The following is an 18217-nucleotide window of genomic DNA, read 5'->3' as shown; positions in this document are numbered from 1 at the left end:
CCACTGGGGAAAAGAGTTGAATTTGACCTAGCGTTTAAGACTGGTCTTGATCATTGAATTAAAATAACAAAGAGCAGGTCCAGTCAGTGTCCAATAGGCCAAAGTGAGAGATTTAAAGTTAATTCTGGCTACTCTAGGGAGCCAATGGAGAGTAACTAGGAGAGGAGTTACAATGTGTCCTCTTTGGCTGATTGAGGACCAGTCGTGTTGCAGCATTCTGAATGATATATCAAACAAAAGAAAAAAACATTCAATATTGATTTAATATCAACCAATAATTATTCTGATATTAATATTCTTCTAACGTCTACATCTTTGTGTAGGCTACTGTTAAATACTATGCAATGGCCTCTGACTTTTAAATACCAAAGCAGTTAAATGCAGTGGTGATACACAGGACTAGTACACAGTAAACCCATTTAAAAAGCATCATCATCTCAGTGTACCCATTTAAAATAGGCAAGGATACGTATTTAATAACAGTTGGGGTTGCTCACAGTATACCCACTACTACAGCTAACTAGACACACTGCATACAGAAAGTTGAAGTTTGGGTGACATCAATAAAGAAAACAGAAACAAAGTGATGTGTACAGCCTCAAGTGTGAATCATGTCACATTAACAGAAGGTTCAGAGCAGCGGCAGACCTTTCTTGGTGCCACGCAAGTTATTGAAAGTCATGTGTTTTCAGAACGTAATGGTACTGTGCCATGTCCCATGTATAAGGGGCTTCAGATTGATCCAGTGACAGTGGGTGATGATGTCAGGGAGATGGATGTCAGGGGACTTGGAGAAAGGGGGAGGACCACTTCACGTAGGCAGACCGATGGAGACCACCTTGCCGCCACCTTCAGTACATTCAGCCATCACCCATACCTGCAAAAAAGGAAAGTTAATTTTACAACATTACAAAGCATATAATCAGGCACTTAACACCACTAGTAATACCAATTAATTAAATATATGTGTGCAATAAACTTTACAGACTACCTAATGTTAACTACACATTTAAATATGCGGTGTGAATGTTATTAACTTGTGTCAGCTTGAAAAATAATGTTATCAGTATGACTTATCATGGACGTTAGATGACAAACTAAGGTGCTCAAATGTTCACCGATATCGCTGGGAAGTGACTGGTTCTTGGCGTAGTGTTAAATGCAGGCGTTTCATTTATCGATCATTCACTTATGCAGTCTACAACTACCGACCTACCGATCTATTTTTTACAGTCTATGCTACCGACCTACCATCACAGAAGTAGCTCTAACGGAGGTGTCTTTGTCCTTAACGTTAGAAAAAATGCAACGCTGGCACATTAACATGACAGGTTGATAAGGTCCATGCTTCACATTACGTTAACTTACGCTGCTTTATCACATCATAACTGTACTGACTGTCTAGTGTTAGTAATTCCCATGTACAGTCAATGGTTACTCCATGTTGAGATGGCATACATTAAGATTGAGATATTTGAAAACAGCAAAAACTAATAAAACCGAGTAAATCATGCATCAACTGTTACAGGAGCTGTGTGCTAATCTTCACTTCAACGACTAACTTAGCCTACCGTTGACGGTAACGTTAATGTAGCTGCTAACGTTAGCATGTAATTCGCTGTCCGTATTTCTGTTGTTAGCTCATTAGTATTCACCATACTAAATTGTCACAGTCTACAATCAACATAATAAGTTCTCTTAAACGTATTTAAGAACAACAATAGACAAAAAACTTTTCAGTTGATACGCAACACTTTTGTTGTTTGTACTGTTTAGCTAACTCACAGCCGCAAAATTCATCCAGCCAGCTAGCCTTCGGCGCCGAGTCGACCTCATTATCGACCTGCGTTGTGGAAAGGAGAAGGGGGCGGATTTCACTTGACAAGGGGCGTGTTTAACTCGCTGAGTGGGCGGGTCTGACCGCGACTCCTCTTCACTGCGCATGCTTCAACTTCTGCTGTGCAGCCGCACTTCAAATTGGCTCCAAATTTTCCAAGATGGCGTCGCCTCGGCGGCTTCAATTCCATAGAACACTGCAGAATGCAGCCACACTGTCCAGTTCTATATATACAGTCTATGAGATATCAGAGCCCGTCTACGGAGAGCCTCCCCACTCTCTATTAATTCCATACAAACCTAATTTGGCTGCAGTTCACCAGATTTCACCTAGATGGCGATCGCGGGCGAGTCCAAAATACATGGAGTCCTATGGAGCTACATGGCTAAATTTATTGTTTTCACCTATTTAACAACCGAAACCCTCAGATTTTATTTTATTTTTCGCAAAATGGATATGGATTATCAATCAAAAGTGAAATAATCCGGGAGTCATGTCCTTTCGTTTTCTTACAGGTTGGGTCGTTGTTGCCCTTAACACGCTAGCATTGATGCTATGCTATGATCATGCTAATGAATGACATCATTGACACGTTTGAAAGGCTTTTTAGAACAATTAAGTGACTTAAAAAATATAATACTCAACCAAGTGTATTGTCTTTGACTCCCCTTTCGAATACAATATTCAAATTACTTGAAAAAAACAATTATATCCTGAGAAAAGTGGATTTTGAGGGGTACAGCTCCATAGACCTCCATTCATTCTGGACTCGCCCGCGAGCGCCCCTAGATGCAATACCACACCGGAAGCGTTCCAAGAGTGAAAGTTCTTCCATTATTAGACATTCTCTGGAGATATCCAAAGTGCATAATAGGCTAATCCATTGTACTGCCAATATGGACGCGCATGCTGGGTTACCAAGGTTACCGGGCAGAACGTGACGTCCGTGAAAACCCCTAATGTTTGCTGCCCATATTGATAAAAGAAACTTCTCTCTGCTTCGTGTGTACTGTAAGTAGACGCAAAATATCTCTTTTGTGGTTTGTTTACATTCATGCACCACTTCCGAGGTTTGCCTATTTATTCATCCCTGCTCATGGTTTTTTTTGTCGTTGCTTGTTGAATTCCTCTTTTGAACATGAGCTCAACTATCATTATGCTAGCTATATACAATCCACTCGCTAGTAAGCATTGTATCTAAGTAACTTGGTTAGCTAGGTAATAGAGGCAATCAATGGAAATATTGTTTTCTTCATTGACGAGTTAAATTCTGGAGGTTAAATGGCTAATATAGCTAGTTAAACCTGACTTGATTGTAGGTAGTTGACTTAGCATTGTTGCTAGCAGTCAAATCTAACATTAGTTAGATGACCTAGCCCCTTTTGTGAGTTTGTGCTTGCAGAGTGAACTATTCAGTTCTGCTTTCTCACAAGGCACTAGTGTAGGCTATAGGCCATAGAGGGTGTTGACCTGATAGATAGATAGATAGATATTTTATTGATCCCCAGGGGAAATTCAAGACATTTATTGGTCTTTAATACAATTTGAGGTTAACAACTTTTCTGTTTACATGGCTCTACATGCTATGTCATTGTTCATTGTTACATCTGTTCTGCTATGTTCTGTTCTGTTTCTTGGTCTTCGGTCTATGTTATTATGTACAATGTCTTTTTCCAAAACATCCCTCAATCAGTGTCAAAAGGGATTGTGGGCAAGACAAGTCAAGAGGAAGAGGTGCGGGTTGAAACCAAGCCTCAACGAGATCGACGGATCTACTTGTCTTATTAGTGAACTCAAACTTCATTCATTTACTTTTAGTAGGCCTACCATCTCCTGCAGATGTGCTACACTTCTGGAGGATTCTGTCATTCCACATCTACTGATTCCTCAAGATTAATTTTGGTAAGCACACATGTTGTACTGTCTGTTCATGAAATGCACAGGGGGGTATAGACCCCTTCGCAACGGCAACATAAACATCCGGGTGGGCGTGACGCCACTGGAGGCAGAAACAATCGTTTGGATAGTGAGGCGGCTATTCGAATAGTACTAGTGAGGCGGCTATTCGAATAGTACTAGTCAGGCGGCTAAAATCTAAATCTTATCTAAATCTAATCTAAAATCTTTGCTAAAATGGGTAACGATATAATACAATATGTACACACACTCAGGGTACGTGATTGGGAGGATTATTTGAAAAAACACCAACACCAAGTTCAGTCTGTGTGCATAGGAGTGCACAAACACTGCATTTGGGGCTACTTCTTTAACTTTAGCCTGAAGTCCGTTCAGAGAGGAAGCCATGACTGCAGCCCCATCATAAGTTTGACCCACAAGTTTGTCTTTATAGTTGTAGCCCTGCATGTGTTCATTTAAAACATCAAAGACAGACTGGGAATCTCGACCCCGTGAAACATCATAAAATCCAATAAATCGCTCCTGAATTTGGCCTGCAGTATCAACATATCTCAGTATCACAGACAATTGTGCATGACAAGAAATGTCAGTTGACTCATCTGCTTGCCATGCAAAAAAGGGAGCAGTGTGAACTTGACCTTTGATTTCATCAAGGACAGTGGCTGAAGTAGCTGAAATTAAATCATTCTGAATGGAATGGGACATGCCAGGAAACACAGAAGATGACTGGAAGTGTGTGGCCAAGACAGAATCATATTTGGTTAATGTTTCAGTGGATTCTCTGTAATGCCCCTTGTTAGCAGATTCACTACTCTCATCGTGCCCTCTGAATGCCAGCTCTTGACGACCAAGCAGTGAAGTGACATCAATCAGGCGGTTCAGAAAGGCCTTGTTTTGTTTCACTATTTCATTGTGTTTTGACACCTAAATGCAAACATCATCATTAATCGCATGTTCTACTCTGACCCTAGCCTGGCTAGCGCCACCACTTCTCAATGAGACGTGGTCTGGGAACCAAACGTTAATTTTCTCGTATTTGAAAAAAATGCCCAGATCCATTTATTGGGTGCCACGGATGTCTATCAAATGCGTCTGTGCATAGCTCATCATCGTCTTGCTTTCCCCCTTGTTCTGTGATTGGTTCCCTATCTGAGGCAAAAATTAGGGCGGTAGTTTCCAGGCTGCCTTAACAGCGTGAATCAAATCGCGCGCAAGGCAGCATGGGAACACCCAGGCTACTCTGACCCTGCCAAGACAACTTAACCTTGCACATGAATTCACATGTTCATTGCTTTTCTCATGTCTTTTGTATGCTCTATCAAAGTTAGCTAGATCCTCAAAGCCCATTTTTGACCAAACAACACATCCCTGAGACGGTTTCATTAAGAGACATGGCCAACAGTATATCCTCTTTTCATACCAGGACAGTTGAAAAGACCTGTTAAACATTTGATGTTCTTCCTTATGAAGAGAAGCTCAGAATTAAACAGCAAGGCAGACCAATGCCTAAGATTGATTTAGTTAAAAGCAAAGGGAAACATAACATAGCAACAGCTTTGCTTTTAACTAAGCATTGGTCTGCCTTGCTGTTTAATTCTGAGCTTCTCTTCATAAGGACGAACATCAAATGGCCTTGCCAAAATTAAGTCAACAGCACTGCCATCATGCACAGCTAGCTAGCTGGCTGGTTAGTTTACCCCCTACAATTGCAAATAAACAAACATTTTTTTTAAAACTGAAATGAAAACAAGTAGCAAACTCAAGAACGCTATATATTCACGATTTTATTTTGACAGATGGAAATAGTGCGCTATATCGCAAATGATAATGAGCAGTAGCTTAGTATTAACCCTATGGTATTAACTTCACTCGGCAAATATCCGCATGGGAATGACCTAAAATCCTTCGTTGAAGAAGTATAGTCTTAAAGCGCTGTCAATCACGAGTTCCAGCCACGTTAACAGTTCATCCAATCATCATACAGAGGCTCGGCGTCCTGGTACATCCCATTGCCCATTCACTCCCTAAGACGCCCGGCTTCCCTGGAAATTACGATTTTGGAGCGTTTGTCCAATAAATGTCTAGCTTTGTTGCCTGAGATCAGCCCATTCTGAATCCCCATTGAAAGTCCATTCGCCTATTTCGCGCCGTCATTTTGAATATCGATAAGCCGTAAACTCACTTCCGGTTAACAATGTCTTATGGAGAAACTAATGTTTTCGGAGCTATCTACAAGTTTACAAGGAATTTGCGGCATCTGCCAAATATTAATCGGTCACAGGTGGCAGATATTGTGTAACATCACAGAAAACTAAGCAATCCAAACTGGATCGGGGATAAAAATTGTTCCATGAACAATTCTAAATAAATATGAAGGTAAAGTCAAGTCAGCTAGCTAGATGGCTAATACCAGATAACTAGATGGATAATACTAGATAAGACACAACAGCTTGTAAATGCACTTCAATAAAGCAATGTAACAAAATTATCCTGTAGCCTACTTCTACTAAACCATCAGAATTGGATTGTAGATAAAGATTGTTCCATGAACAGTTTATGTTTTGTGAAGGTAATGTTGATGTCAGCTAGCTAGGTGGCTAACATCAGATCCAAACAGCTTGTAAATGCACTTCAGTAAAGCTGTGTAAAGAAATGATCCAGTATTTTATTTTGAAATTATTACGTGCATGTTGTTTTTTGTAGTCTCCAACGTAGTAGGCCTAGATGGTAGTGTTGGTGTGTATCACTGTGCTACCAATCTCTTAGAAAAAAACGAGGAGCCGCACAAACGAGGTGTAGTGAACATTGAATCTGTCGGGCAAAAGGAACAAGTAAGCTGAGCCTCAATGGGTTTTTAAACGGGCCGTGCCATCACAGCAATATGAGAAAAAAATCACGATAGACGAACGGCTAAAACTTATTAACGATTGTGTTATTAAAGAACTAGCCATGAGGTCGATCATGTTCTAGCACATTTTAGTTGGAATATTAATGTAAATTCGGGAGTATTTGACGAAATTGCCAGTGATATTTTAGGGGAGGCTGTAGTCTTAGAGCAATTGCCTCTGGTTACACCAGTTATCATTATCTAGTACCAACATGTGGCACATATATTGATATGGGGGAAATGTCATGGCTTGCAAAATGGAACAATACAAGAATAATTATTTCATTTTATTTCATTACAGCACACATGAATGCATCAAAATCATGCAAAGTGTACCTGATTTGCATATTTGGACAGAAATTATGAACCAATGACCAAGCAAAACATTTAATTTTAGGGAAATGCAAAGACAGTGTTTCTTATTGGTTCTTCACCTGACTCATAATGATATTTTTAAAATACTGCAACAAGAGAATGTCTACAACCTTAAAAACAAAATTGTCACAGCAATTACATCTGCTCAAAGAGTGTGGGCCAGACTCTCCACAAACTACATTAACTAAAAACATGTGAAGGATGGCTAGCAGCATTATGTCAAATCAAACCAAGAATTTGTAAGGTTACCATCAAACTTCAGATTTACAGTAGTTTAATATTAAATGGGACATACCCCACCTTTCTGTAAAGTGTTGTGCACATAAACAATTACATTTTGCATGTATTGATCATAGACTGTAAAAAATAGGTATTGATTTGCCATTTCTCAAAAGCAACTTACAGAAATGCAATAACATAACATTTTTGCATACAATGTGTGAGGTCAGAGCGCTAAGAAAGGAGGTATTTCTTGGAAGATTGTGTCATTGTGTCCAATTGTGTATGTCTGCACATCTCCTGTTCCAATATTTTTAACAACTTTTCTATGAAGAATTGGTCCTGTCCCCCCCCACACTCACACAACACCATTGCTAGCAATGGCTACAATGCATTCATTGGCTTTATGGTATTCCATCATGTTTTTTTCCCTTTTTTTCAGTCTTCCTCGTCTGAGGTGTCTGTCTGCCTGTTGTCTTCTTCCTCCTCCTCTTCCTCCTATCCATCCTCAATGTTCCCGTCATGTAGCTGCCCCTTTACTGCCATGGAGAACATAATTTTGGCCTGTTGCATTTTGGTCTTCAACTCCTGCTCTCTTCACTTAAGTAAATTTCTAAGTAAATTTTAAAAAGTTTCGGGACACTCCACTGACCACTCACACTCATTTACGGACCTATAAACCCAGCCATCTAGCGCCACCAACAGGTCAAAATCTGACCGAAAATTGAACCGCTGGGTCTAAAGTTATGAAATTTGGCACACTGATTCAGCACTGTCCCATGATCACTCTCACCAATTTACAGAACTCTATGCCCAACACTCTAGCGCCACCAATGGGTCGAACCTGGATTGCATTCACGCATGTGACCATTGAATGGTGCGTCCGATTTTCACATATCAGGCACCGTTGGAATCCCTGGACCGACCTAAGTTCAATGACCCCTATTATGTCACTTTCTGCCATATTGGACCTCCGCCATATTGGATTTAGTCCAAACTCTACGAAAAGTTTCAGCGGTCAGAAATTTCATCCGATTTTCATGGAACTTGGCGGAGATGATCTTCTCCCAGAGCTGCACAAACGATACTTGTCAGATTTTTCAATTTAATTTTTGTTTGCCCGTGACAGCCAATCAAATATGGTGATGAAGCCGCCAAACAGGAAGTGGACAAACATCTAGGTGACGCTTTGAGTTAACATAACAAGACTTGATACCATTAGTCAGGACACTGTCCCAATCACTCACAGCAATTTTCATGCATATACATTGAACACTCTAGCGCCACCACCAGTTCAAAGCTGGACATGCGTTCATGCGCGTGATCCTTGACTCTTTTGTCTGATTTTCACAATTGAGGTAGCGTCTGAATCCTTGAACAATCTCGAGTTCATCGACCCCTATCCCGTCACTTTCCGCCATATTGGACCTCCGCCATATTGGATTTAATCCAAACTCTACGAAAAGTTTCAGCGGTTACAAATTTCATCCGATTTTCACAGAACTTGGCGGAGATGATCTTCAGACCGAGTCGCACAAACGATACTTGTCAGATTTTTTATTTTCATGTTTGTTTGCCCGTGACAGCCAATTACACATGGCGACGATGCCGCCTAACAGGAAGTGGGCTAACATCTCGGCTACGCTTTAATGTATGAAGTCCAAACATGGTACAGGGACTTGGTACCTGATTGTGGGGATGCACTAGGAAACTGGCGTCATTTGGCTTCTACAGGGGGCGCTGCAATACAGGAAGTGAGCTTGTATCTCAGCAACGCTTTGATGTATGAAGTCCAAACTTGGTACAGGGACTTGGTATCTGATTGTGAGGACACAGTAGCAAATTGGCATCATTTGGCCTCTATAGGGGGCGCTGTAATACAGGAAGTGGGCTCAAATCTCAGCAACGCTTCGTTGTATGAAGTCCAAACTTGATACATGGGCATATTAGCTGATTGTGAGGACATGCAAGGAAAGTGGTCTCATTTGGCCTCTAGGGGTGTTGCAATAAAGAAAATGAGCTCACATCTCAGCAACACTTTGGTGTACTTTGGTGTCCAAACTTGGTAGACGGACATGGGAGCTGATTGTAAGAACGCACAAGGACATTGGTGTAATTTGGCCTCTAGGGGCGCTGTAACAAAGTAAATGAGCTTATTTCTCAGCCGTTCTTTATCCAATTGCCATCAAACTTGCTGTGAGTGGTTGCTCATGCCATGGCAACGCCATTCCTGCTATAGCGCACTGCTTGGCCTCCGCATTGCTGCTTGCAGCTATATTTATTTTTATTTTCTTATTATTTTTATTTTCTATATAAGAAAATAAAAATAATAAAACATATAAAGAGTAAAAGAATAAAAACAGAACAGTAAGAATAGAATGAAGGCCAGTAGAATATGGCTATGTATAAGAATAAATACAGTATGTACATTTGCAAGAATAAATAAATAGACACTATGGGTGGTAGAGGGTAATGCAATGTCCCTGTCAATGTTGCCAAGTCGTGGACACCTCAACAGACATAGGCAAGATGCAATATACAGTTGAAAAGAGGGTGTGAATAGTGCAATATCAGTTTAGATTGAGGTTTAAGATAAAATATAAATATAGTGCAAGGCAGTTCAGAGCAATGATAATGTGTTAATAACAATACTGTAACTGTAAGGTTGAAGTACAGTAGATGAGCAGAACAGTGTTGATTGACTATGTTCAATGTAAGGGTGGGGGCTGTTTCTGAGTGACTGCTTGGGGGAAGAAGCTGTCTTTGTGTCAGCTGGTTTTGGCAAACAGTGACCTGTATCGTGCCCTCTAAACAGTGTCCTGTAACACATGAAGTAAGAAACTGTAAATGTTAGAACTTACTCTGGTCTTGCAACATGCCTTCAGCACTTGTTAGCATGTTCTGGAGAGATTGCGTGTGTCTGCACATCTCCTGTATCAATATTTTCTTTTCCTCCTCCAATCTTGACACCAGCATGTACTGATCAAAGACCATTATTTTGGTTTGAAGATCAGATGGTCCTGACATGGATAGGGAGACATTGGTACATAAACTATCATAACAGGATCATCACATTGCAATCACAATTGATGAACAAAAAAAGCACACAGTTAATATTCTTACTTGTCCCATGGGTCTCCCATGGCCACACAAAGTGGCCGGTTGCCAGGAGCTCATCAGGGGTTGGGAGGCCTACACTCCCCTGTGCCCTGAGTTCATCCACTGCCATGGAGAAAGCAGATGTATCCTCTCTAATGTTGCTCCATACATGGTGGCGTCTCTTGTTGCTGTCTGATAAAAAAAACATTTGTCTACATTTTTTTAACATCTGCCAGCAGTATTAACAACTATATCTCTACAAATACTGAAATAATTCAATTAAGTGAAACATTTTCATCAGACCTTGGAGGCGGTAGAGATCAAGTTTCCTTTGTTTGATACTGAGGTAGAGTCCCTCTATTTTTTCTTTGGAGGTTATCACCTTCCACACTTTGTAAGACTGGAAAAGGAACACTTTCATTAGAAAAGAACTGATGTAAGGTGATAGGTAAGAAATGCATGTATGTACACAAAGCATTACCTTCAGGCAAGTGCTGCACTTCTGCAACCCAGTGTTGCAGCAGGGTGTCATCAAGCTGGAGGTTGTTTTTTGTTCCTCCAGTATCCTGTGTTCCTCTGCCTCCCTTTTAACAGTCTTAAGCAGAAACACATTATTTTTTCAAACTACAGGTCAAACTACAGTACATTCGACACAACATTACTGAAGGCAACATGTGACTATATCTACCTTTGCATATCTATGTGACAGCATGTTTGCCATATTTGGGATCTTCCGATCGTTCCATGCCATTGCCAGCACAGTAAGCATGTCTTCTCTTGCTGTTACAAGGAAGCACAACTCAAGTAATGATAACAACCATAATGCATGTGTAAAGCATAGGGTAAGCACATAATGTACTGTCTATATTTACCACCTTTCAGCATATATTTAGTGGTGATGCCAGCCCTGGAGAGGAAGCTGTTGACCTTAACATAATAATAATAATCATGATAATAGTAGTATAAGTTAATTGTACGGTTGAACAAACTATTGTAAATTCAGAATGTGCATGTAAATAACATGTGTATTGAATAATGGTTACTTGTTCCACTTCCTCTCTCTCCAATGGTGCTGCAAAAAATGCAAAAAAAAATCCAAGAAATGACATTTAAACTTTTTTTGCAAAGCCTCCCCTTTGGCTGTAGTATTAGAGACACAATGGAGAAATTAAGTGCAGTAAAAAGTGCTATCTTATCCTAGGTTTTATCATTACCTCGCATGTCCATAAATGGGCCTTAGCATGCATTACTGAGAGCAGAGGCTTCATGCTCAACAGTCCCTGCAACTGTAGGAACAGCGGGTAATACAGCTGCAAATACCCCCCCGGAACATGTTTAATGCCTTCAGCAGAACCCCATGCCTGCACACAGCCACCTCTACTCCCTCCTCATCCACTTTAGAGGCAGATTTTTGGGCCCTCTCCCTTGCAGCCTCCCACTTTGAGGACCCACACATTCCTTTGCCAGGTGTCTAGAAAAGGAAATTGTATGTATGACAAGTACATTTTTTTATAGGATAACAAGTAGCAGATGGGTTAATGCATATTTACATGTGTTGTAGCTTGATGGATCTTGGCAACAAACTCTGCCACCTCCTCATCTTTGGCCTAAAGTTGGCCCGTTGCGGCACTGCATGAAAGGTATAATTACAGTAAGTTATTGTACAGTATTATCATCTTTGTTTAATTGGAAGATGTCTGAAAGCATAGTTTAGTACCCAGAATTATTTCGGAATCTGTAAAGTTTCCGATTCCCATCCACAGACATGGCATGCATTTCAGGTGCACATGCCGTGCACTGGAATGGGGCGGCCCCTGTTATTTTCTCCCTCTCTGACCGTGCAAAGCACCACTCGAAAAAAGCGCGTTGAAAAGTGTCTCCACAAATTTTGCCAGCCTAGCAAAGTGAAAGACATGTAACTTTATAAAAAGTATTGGTGGTGTATGACTTTTATTTACATGTCCAAAATAAGGTGCTATGTGCACAATAATCAGAACATATTTGACACTTACTCTCCCAAAGGACTTTGTTCTTTCATCAAGCATTCCAACGAATGCTTGTCTTGAAAGACCAGGGGCAAGGTGTTTGAAGGCCCGGAAGGACTGTAGAAGGTCAACCTTAACCCTTAAAGGAGTACCGTCGGAAATGTTGAGAAATGAACGTTCTAAAAAATATCTGGGTTCATTGAATTCAACATAGAATTTTAGAACCTTCAATTGTTGCGGAACTTAGAACGTTCAAAAACCTACACCTTTAAGGGTTAAGGTAGCGACAATTGGACCCTTAAAGGTGTACGTTTTTGAACGTTCTAAGTTCCGCAACAATTGAAGGTTCTAAAATTCTATGTTGAATTCAATGAACCCAGATATTCTTTAGAACGTTCATTTCTCAACATTCCTGTCACACCGGTGTGACGGTACTCCTTTAAGGGTTAAAGGTTTGGTGGGCCACTGTTGCTGGCCAGTAGCCAGACCTAACCAAATCATGCAGGCCAACAGTCCAGCATTTGCCACAGTGGTTACAGGTCTGCACTGGCAAATGCAACTGGTACCGTCCTAGAATCAAAAAGAGATGGGTGATCTGCATGATTACAAGCACCAGCAAATGTATCTGGAAAGTCCGAAAATAAAAGAGAAGGTGTCTATGCTAGTAATTAAAGCTCTGACCATTCATTCCAATGACAATGACCTCCTTGCCACTGCCAGATGTAATAGAGGTCGGAGGGCAGCTGCATGTGGACTGGTAACAGCTTATCTACAGCACAAAGTAATCCATGTGCAACATGAATTTATGAAAGACAATAGTAGAAAAGACAGGTGGAATAGTTATACGAGTATATATACTTACATTAAGCCAATTATTATGACCGCCGCGCAGCGAAACGGCGGTCATATAGGTTTAGTCAGATTTTTTTGTCTTTTTTGTCGCATGTCCAAATTTCCGTCAAGGATTCCCAGGACACTGAAAGACCGGGGTAGACGAAACTTGGTGGGCATGTAACCCCACATGGATAGCATGGAACCATCGGTTTTCGTTTTGATCTGTAGCCCCCCCGCTGTACTGGACCCCCCGAAAGGAGGGTAGGGCAGACATAGTTTTCTGTGAATATCTTCAGAACCGTAGGGCCTAGGATGACCAATTTTTTCTGTATGTTTGCCTCCAGGGGTCATGTTAACCCATTCCATGTGCACACATGTGCATAAATAGATACACACGCACACACATACATTCACAGTAATCATACGTATGACACATACTCACACAGCAGACATATGTACGCATGCATGCACATGCACAAACACATATACGCAGGCAAACACACAAGCACGCACACACACACACCCACACACATAAACATAAACGTGTATACGCACACATGCACACAATTCAAGAATTTCTCAGAATTATGAACAGGCAGAGAATTGAGTGTGGATAATGCAATTTAGTGAGACAGTTAGAATCATATAGGCTTTTCAGCGTGATTTATTTTTGTGGAAAAAATGTGCTGGACTGGGCGGCGGTCATATTTTGTACCGCTCTGCGGTACATCTAGTTATGACATTATCAATCATTTCTTATTTAAAATGTGCAAAATTGGAAATGTCCTTGTTTGACGTATCTTGTCAAGTTACCATAGCACTGAAATATTTCACAGGTCAGAAAACATAGACAAATTTAAAGTCTAGAAAAAAACTGTAAAACAGAAAAAAAATAGCAAACTCAAGTGTTGCGATATAAGCTTGTGAACTCAAGTCCTTGTGTGAGCAAAAGGCATTGAATATTGACGCCAGAAGGCATATATCAAATCCTCCATGGTGTTGCTTTGAAATGTTCATATCAAATTTGATATTTCATATCAGATCATTTGTTTGATCTACTGCCCTCTGGGAAGAGGTACAGAAGCCTGCGCTCCCGCACCACCAGACTCACCAACAGCTTCATACACCAGGCTGTTAGGATCCTGAACTCTCTCGCCCCTCCACCCTCAGCTACATAACATCCTGGACTTTTAGACCCAAAATGGCTGCCTTGCACTACTCCACTTGCACTACTCCACTTGTACACTTGCACACTTGCAACTTGTTGTTGTTGTCCTGTTGTCCTGAACACTTCTGAACACACTTCTGCTGCTCTTACATAACTTGCACCACTATGCCACTTGCATACTTAGGTCAAACAAAACTACCTCAGCCATTTATTGGCCTGACTTTTGCACTATTATATTGACTGTCTACTGTATGCACAATTGCACAATTTCTACCAAATTTTTGCTGCTCTTATTTCTTCATTGTATGTGCCTTCTTATTTTTACTTTTTATATTGTTTACTTGAATGTTATGTTTGTCTGTGGACCTAATTGGTAAAATATGTCTTGTCTCCACCGTGGGATAGTAGGAAACGCAATTTCGATCTCTTTGTATGTCTTGACATGTGAAGAAATTGACAATAAAGCAGACTTTGACTTTGACTTTGAAATCTGCAACAATTTATATAGATTATTGTTATATGCCATCCACTCATGATTATATAAAAACGTCAGAAATTGGTTCTGTCAACCCATTCCAGTGTTTTCAATTAACATTTGCTGTGTTCATTGAATATTTTATGGATCCACATAAATATATAGTTATACAATCTATGAAACAACCTGTCTATGTGCATTACGTTGATGATTATGAGAAGCACAGCCTGCAGCCTTGAAGAGGAGGGGGGGGGGTAAATTGGAGAGAGTTTGTTCCAAATAAGCCCTGCTTAAATATTTGTTTTCTAGGGCAGTGGTAAGCTGGCTCAAACACACCACTTATTGAATAAACAATCATGAACGAGTTATTGATAATCGCTGTGACATTTTCCTGATGTTTCATCGTCATCAGTTTGTTATGGAGCAAGTGGACTTCACAAGAGAACATCTTAAGCTTTGCTTTTCCACTTTAGCACTCCATCTGTAACATGCAGTGAGTGTGTTTGTGGCCCACAGAGTTATTACTCCGCCAGGTGAACACATTGCCTAAATAGCAAATGAACTAGCATAGCCTACCACACAGCAGTGTGTAATATCAGCGCTGCAGTTTTGCCAGTTCTGTGCAAAGCAAATGAAGCACCTTTCAAGAGCCCCAACACCACTCCCTACTCCTGCAGGTGGTCTATTTGTTACCCAATTGGTGACACAATGGTTGCTTATCAATGCAATGCAATAATGTTCATAGTTTGAATAGCTACATATATGAATAAAAACACATACAATTCCAGTGCTCCAAAAATATAAAAATATAATTTACTGTGGATTTGTAATACTGATTAAATTGACAAAAACAGCTAACACTTCACAACCATAACATTGTGTCCATTCAATGGTAATGGTGCACATTGTACTAACAGTGTCAAAGTGTGGTGCTTTTAGTTATGAAAAGATTCAGCCATAGCCTAGAAATCTAGACACACCCTAGCGGCAGCAAATGTAATTAGCAGCCAGGCTAGTCTAGCAACTCTCCGTTGGCTTGCAAGCTGAAAAAATTAAACTTCTATCAGTCCAATCACATTGCGTATAGAATGTTCATGATTGGAGCTGAGGTTGCCCACTTGTTTTCTGATATAAAGGATGATGTTCCCATGTTAAACTTGAAAATCAGGCGACTTACAAGTCAAGTCAAGTTTATTTATACAGCGCATTTCATACACAGGTCATTCAATGTGCTTTACATAAACAAAAGCAAACAGTAATAACAAATAAAAGCATAAAAGGGCAATAGTGAAAGAATAGTTTAAAAGGTAAAGATCATAGTAATAATAATAATAATGAAAAAAAAACATAAAACGCACAATATAAAATCATTTAAAAATAGATAATGATTAAAAAGACAAAATAAAAGGCACAAGGTAGAATCATTTTCAAGGCAGATTCAGAATTTGTAAGTTAGCAGAAAGCATCTGAGAACAGTTTGGTCTTAAGTCTAGATATAAAACTGGCTACAGTTGGGGCCTTTTTAATGTCATCTGAAAGGTAGTTCCAGAGCTGAGCCGCATATAGCTTAGCTGCTTCACCATGTTTAGTTCTAACAGCAGGTTTTACTAACAGGTGTATCTCTTGACCTGAGAGGTCTGGAGGGTGTGTACTGCTGAAGCATGTCTGAGAGGTATTTAGGTCCTGCTCCATTTAGTTTATGAACAAGCAGTAGTGCTTACATTATTTTGCTTTTACCATGATTGGAAATACTTCCATTTTGATGAGGAGGAAACATTTTATATTGCAGTATTTTTCTTCAGTTGGTCATTTCACATATGATTAGACGATCAGAGTCACAGTTGACATCATGCCATGTGCCAGATACAGAGGTAACAACAATCTTCATTGCCATTAGCGTTACCTGGCTCACCACTGCCCCACTTAGTGAAAGTTAACAGTTTGTCATTTAAGTCTGAAAATCGTCCCTCCTGCTTCCTGTCTGTTGCTCCAATGTATGGGTGAGTGGAAGGATAAACTGCATGCACATTGGCTAGCGCTTGGTTTTCCTCTTCTGTTCTTGGCAGCACAAGTGTGGCTCCAGCATCTGAGCAGAACTTCAGGCCCTCATCAAAAGTGGCCAGAAGCCCATCAGTCACATAGTACTTCAGCCCAACCTTTCGGAAGGTGTGGTAACCTGAGGCTTTATCAGATGAGGTAAATGTGCCATCAGCAAACATTGCACTACATGACATTGTATACAATGTTTTATTATACGACTCTAAACAATGCAAGTAGAACGATCCATTGACTTGAATGGGATTTCCCAAAGTTCTACCGGTCATTATTTTCATCTAAGGACCTCTAAATAATTACCGCTGTCAATGGCAACATATTTTCATTAAAAAGTGAAGGCAGACGGTTGATCAGCTGTGTTCTAAATGTGATCAGGTCAGGATCACGACTAATTGCAATCACCTGGGCGTGCGGGCTGGGGGTCATGGGTACGTAACTTCCTTCCCGACAAACACAAAAGAAGCTCTCCCAAATTGTTTGGTACGCAAGTTGCTTGTCGCTGGTCGGTACAAACCGCGCACTTCATGCTGGGTTTTGGTTGCGAACAACTCCCTCGCTGTGGTCTGGGTAGGTGGAATGTTTCATGTACTCCTTACACTTTTAATGTGAGTTGTTGCCACTGCTGTAGACCACGAACGTTTGTCTGACATGTAGGTAATAGCATAAAGTGAGAGTTTGTGTTTAGCCACGTAGTTTGAACACGGGGCAGGTGGTTGTAGTGTCGTAACGTTTGGCTCATCTTGCTATAGACTGTCATCTCCTCCCTACTCCTGTTTCCCTGTGACTACTCCCTCCTCTGCTCCTGTTGCCCTGGGCTAGCTCGCATTGTGGAAAAGGCCGAGGTAGGCATTGTTTATTGTTCTAACAGTGCAACGGTCCTATTTTAAATATGTATCTGGTACAATGTTTTCTTTTTTACATGTCGTTTGACTTATGAACAATTAAACTTCATAAAAACTGTTGTGTATTGTTATGAAATGCGACATAACCATGGACCAGGGTGTTAAACGTTTCTCTCTGTTGTAGATCACAGCTGGCTGTCTATTACAGTTTGACCACTGTTTTCCCCCATTTAGAGTTTCTTTTGGTATTAGTCAGTGTTAACCTAACAGCACGTCAAAGTTGGTTGTACAGTATGCTTGTTTGTGTTGGTTTATTTTCTTTGTGTTGTATGCTTGTCTGAGTGTGATACACTGGTGCATTTACACTGTTTGCCAGGGTCTGTTACACGACCAGGTGTAGTGCTGTTGCCATCCCTGAGCTCATATTAGCAGCTAGTTAGCGATTTCAGACTGTTACTCCGAGGCTATTGAGACTTATTCTTCCCCCCGGCAGTATTAGTTTTTAATGGGTTCTTGTAACCCCT

At 40.6% G+C, this 18217-nt stretch overlaps 1 protein-coding gene across 1 annotated transcript; it reads right to left on the bottom strand.

Annotated features, from left to right (window-relative positions):
- Positions 1–838: 838 nt before the first annotated feature.
- LOC121720035 lies at positions 839–17015 on the bottom strand. Its single transcript, XM_042105868.1, has 7 exons — positions 16700–17015; positions 11023–11114; positions 10816–10929; positions 10638–10734; positions 10359–10526; positions 10097–10255; positions 839–877 (listed from the first exon to the last, which is right to left on the bottom strand). Exons 1-7 carry the CDS (start codon positions 17013–17015, stop codon positions 861–863), a joined length of 963 nt encoding a protein of 320 aa, XP_041961802.1. The 3' UTR covers positions 839–860.
- Between the last annotated feature and the right edge of the window lie 1202 nt (positions 17016–18217).

The sequence above is a fragment of the Alosa sapidissima genome, chromosome 10, assembly GCF_018492685.1.
Source record: "Alosa sapidissima isolate fAloSap1 chromosome 10, fAloSap1.pri, whole genome shotgun sequence".
In the NCBI taxonomy this organism is placed as follows: domain Eukaryota; kingdom Metazoa; phylum Chordata; class Actinopteri; order Clupeiformes; family Clupeidae; genus Alosa; species Alosa sapidissima.
The sequence above is the reverse complement of the archived record's forward strand: the minus strand, read 5'-3'. Positions and strand labels throughout refer to the sequence as shown.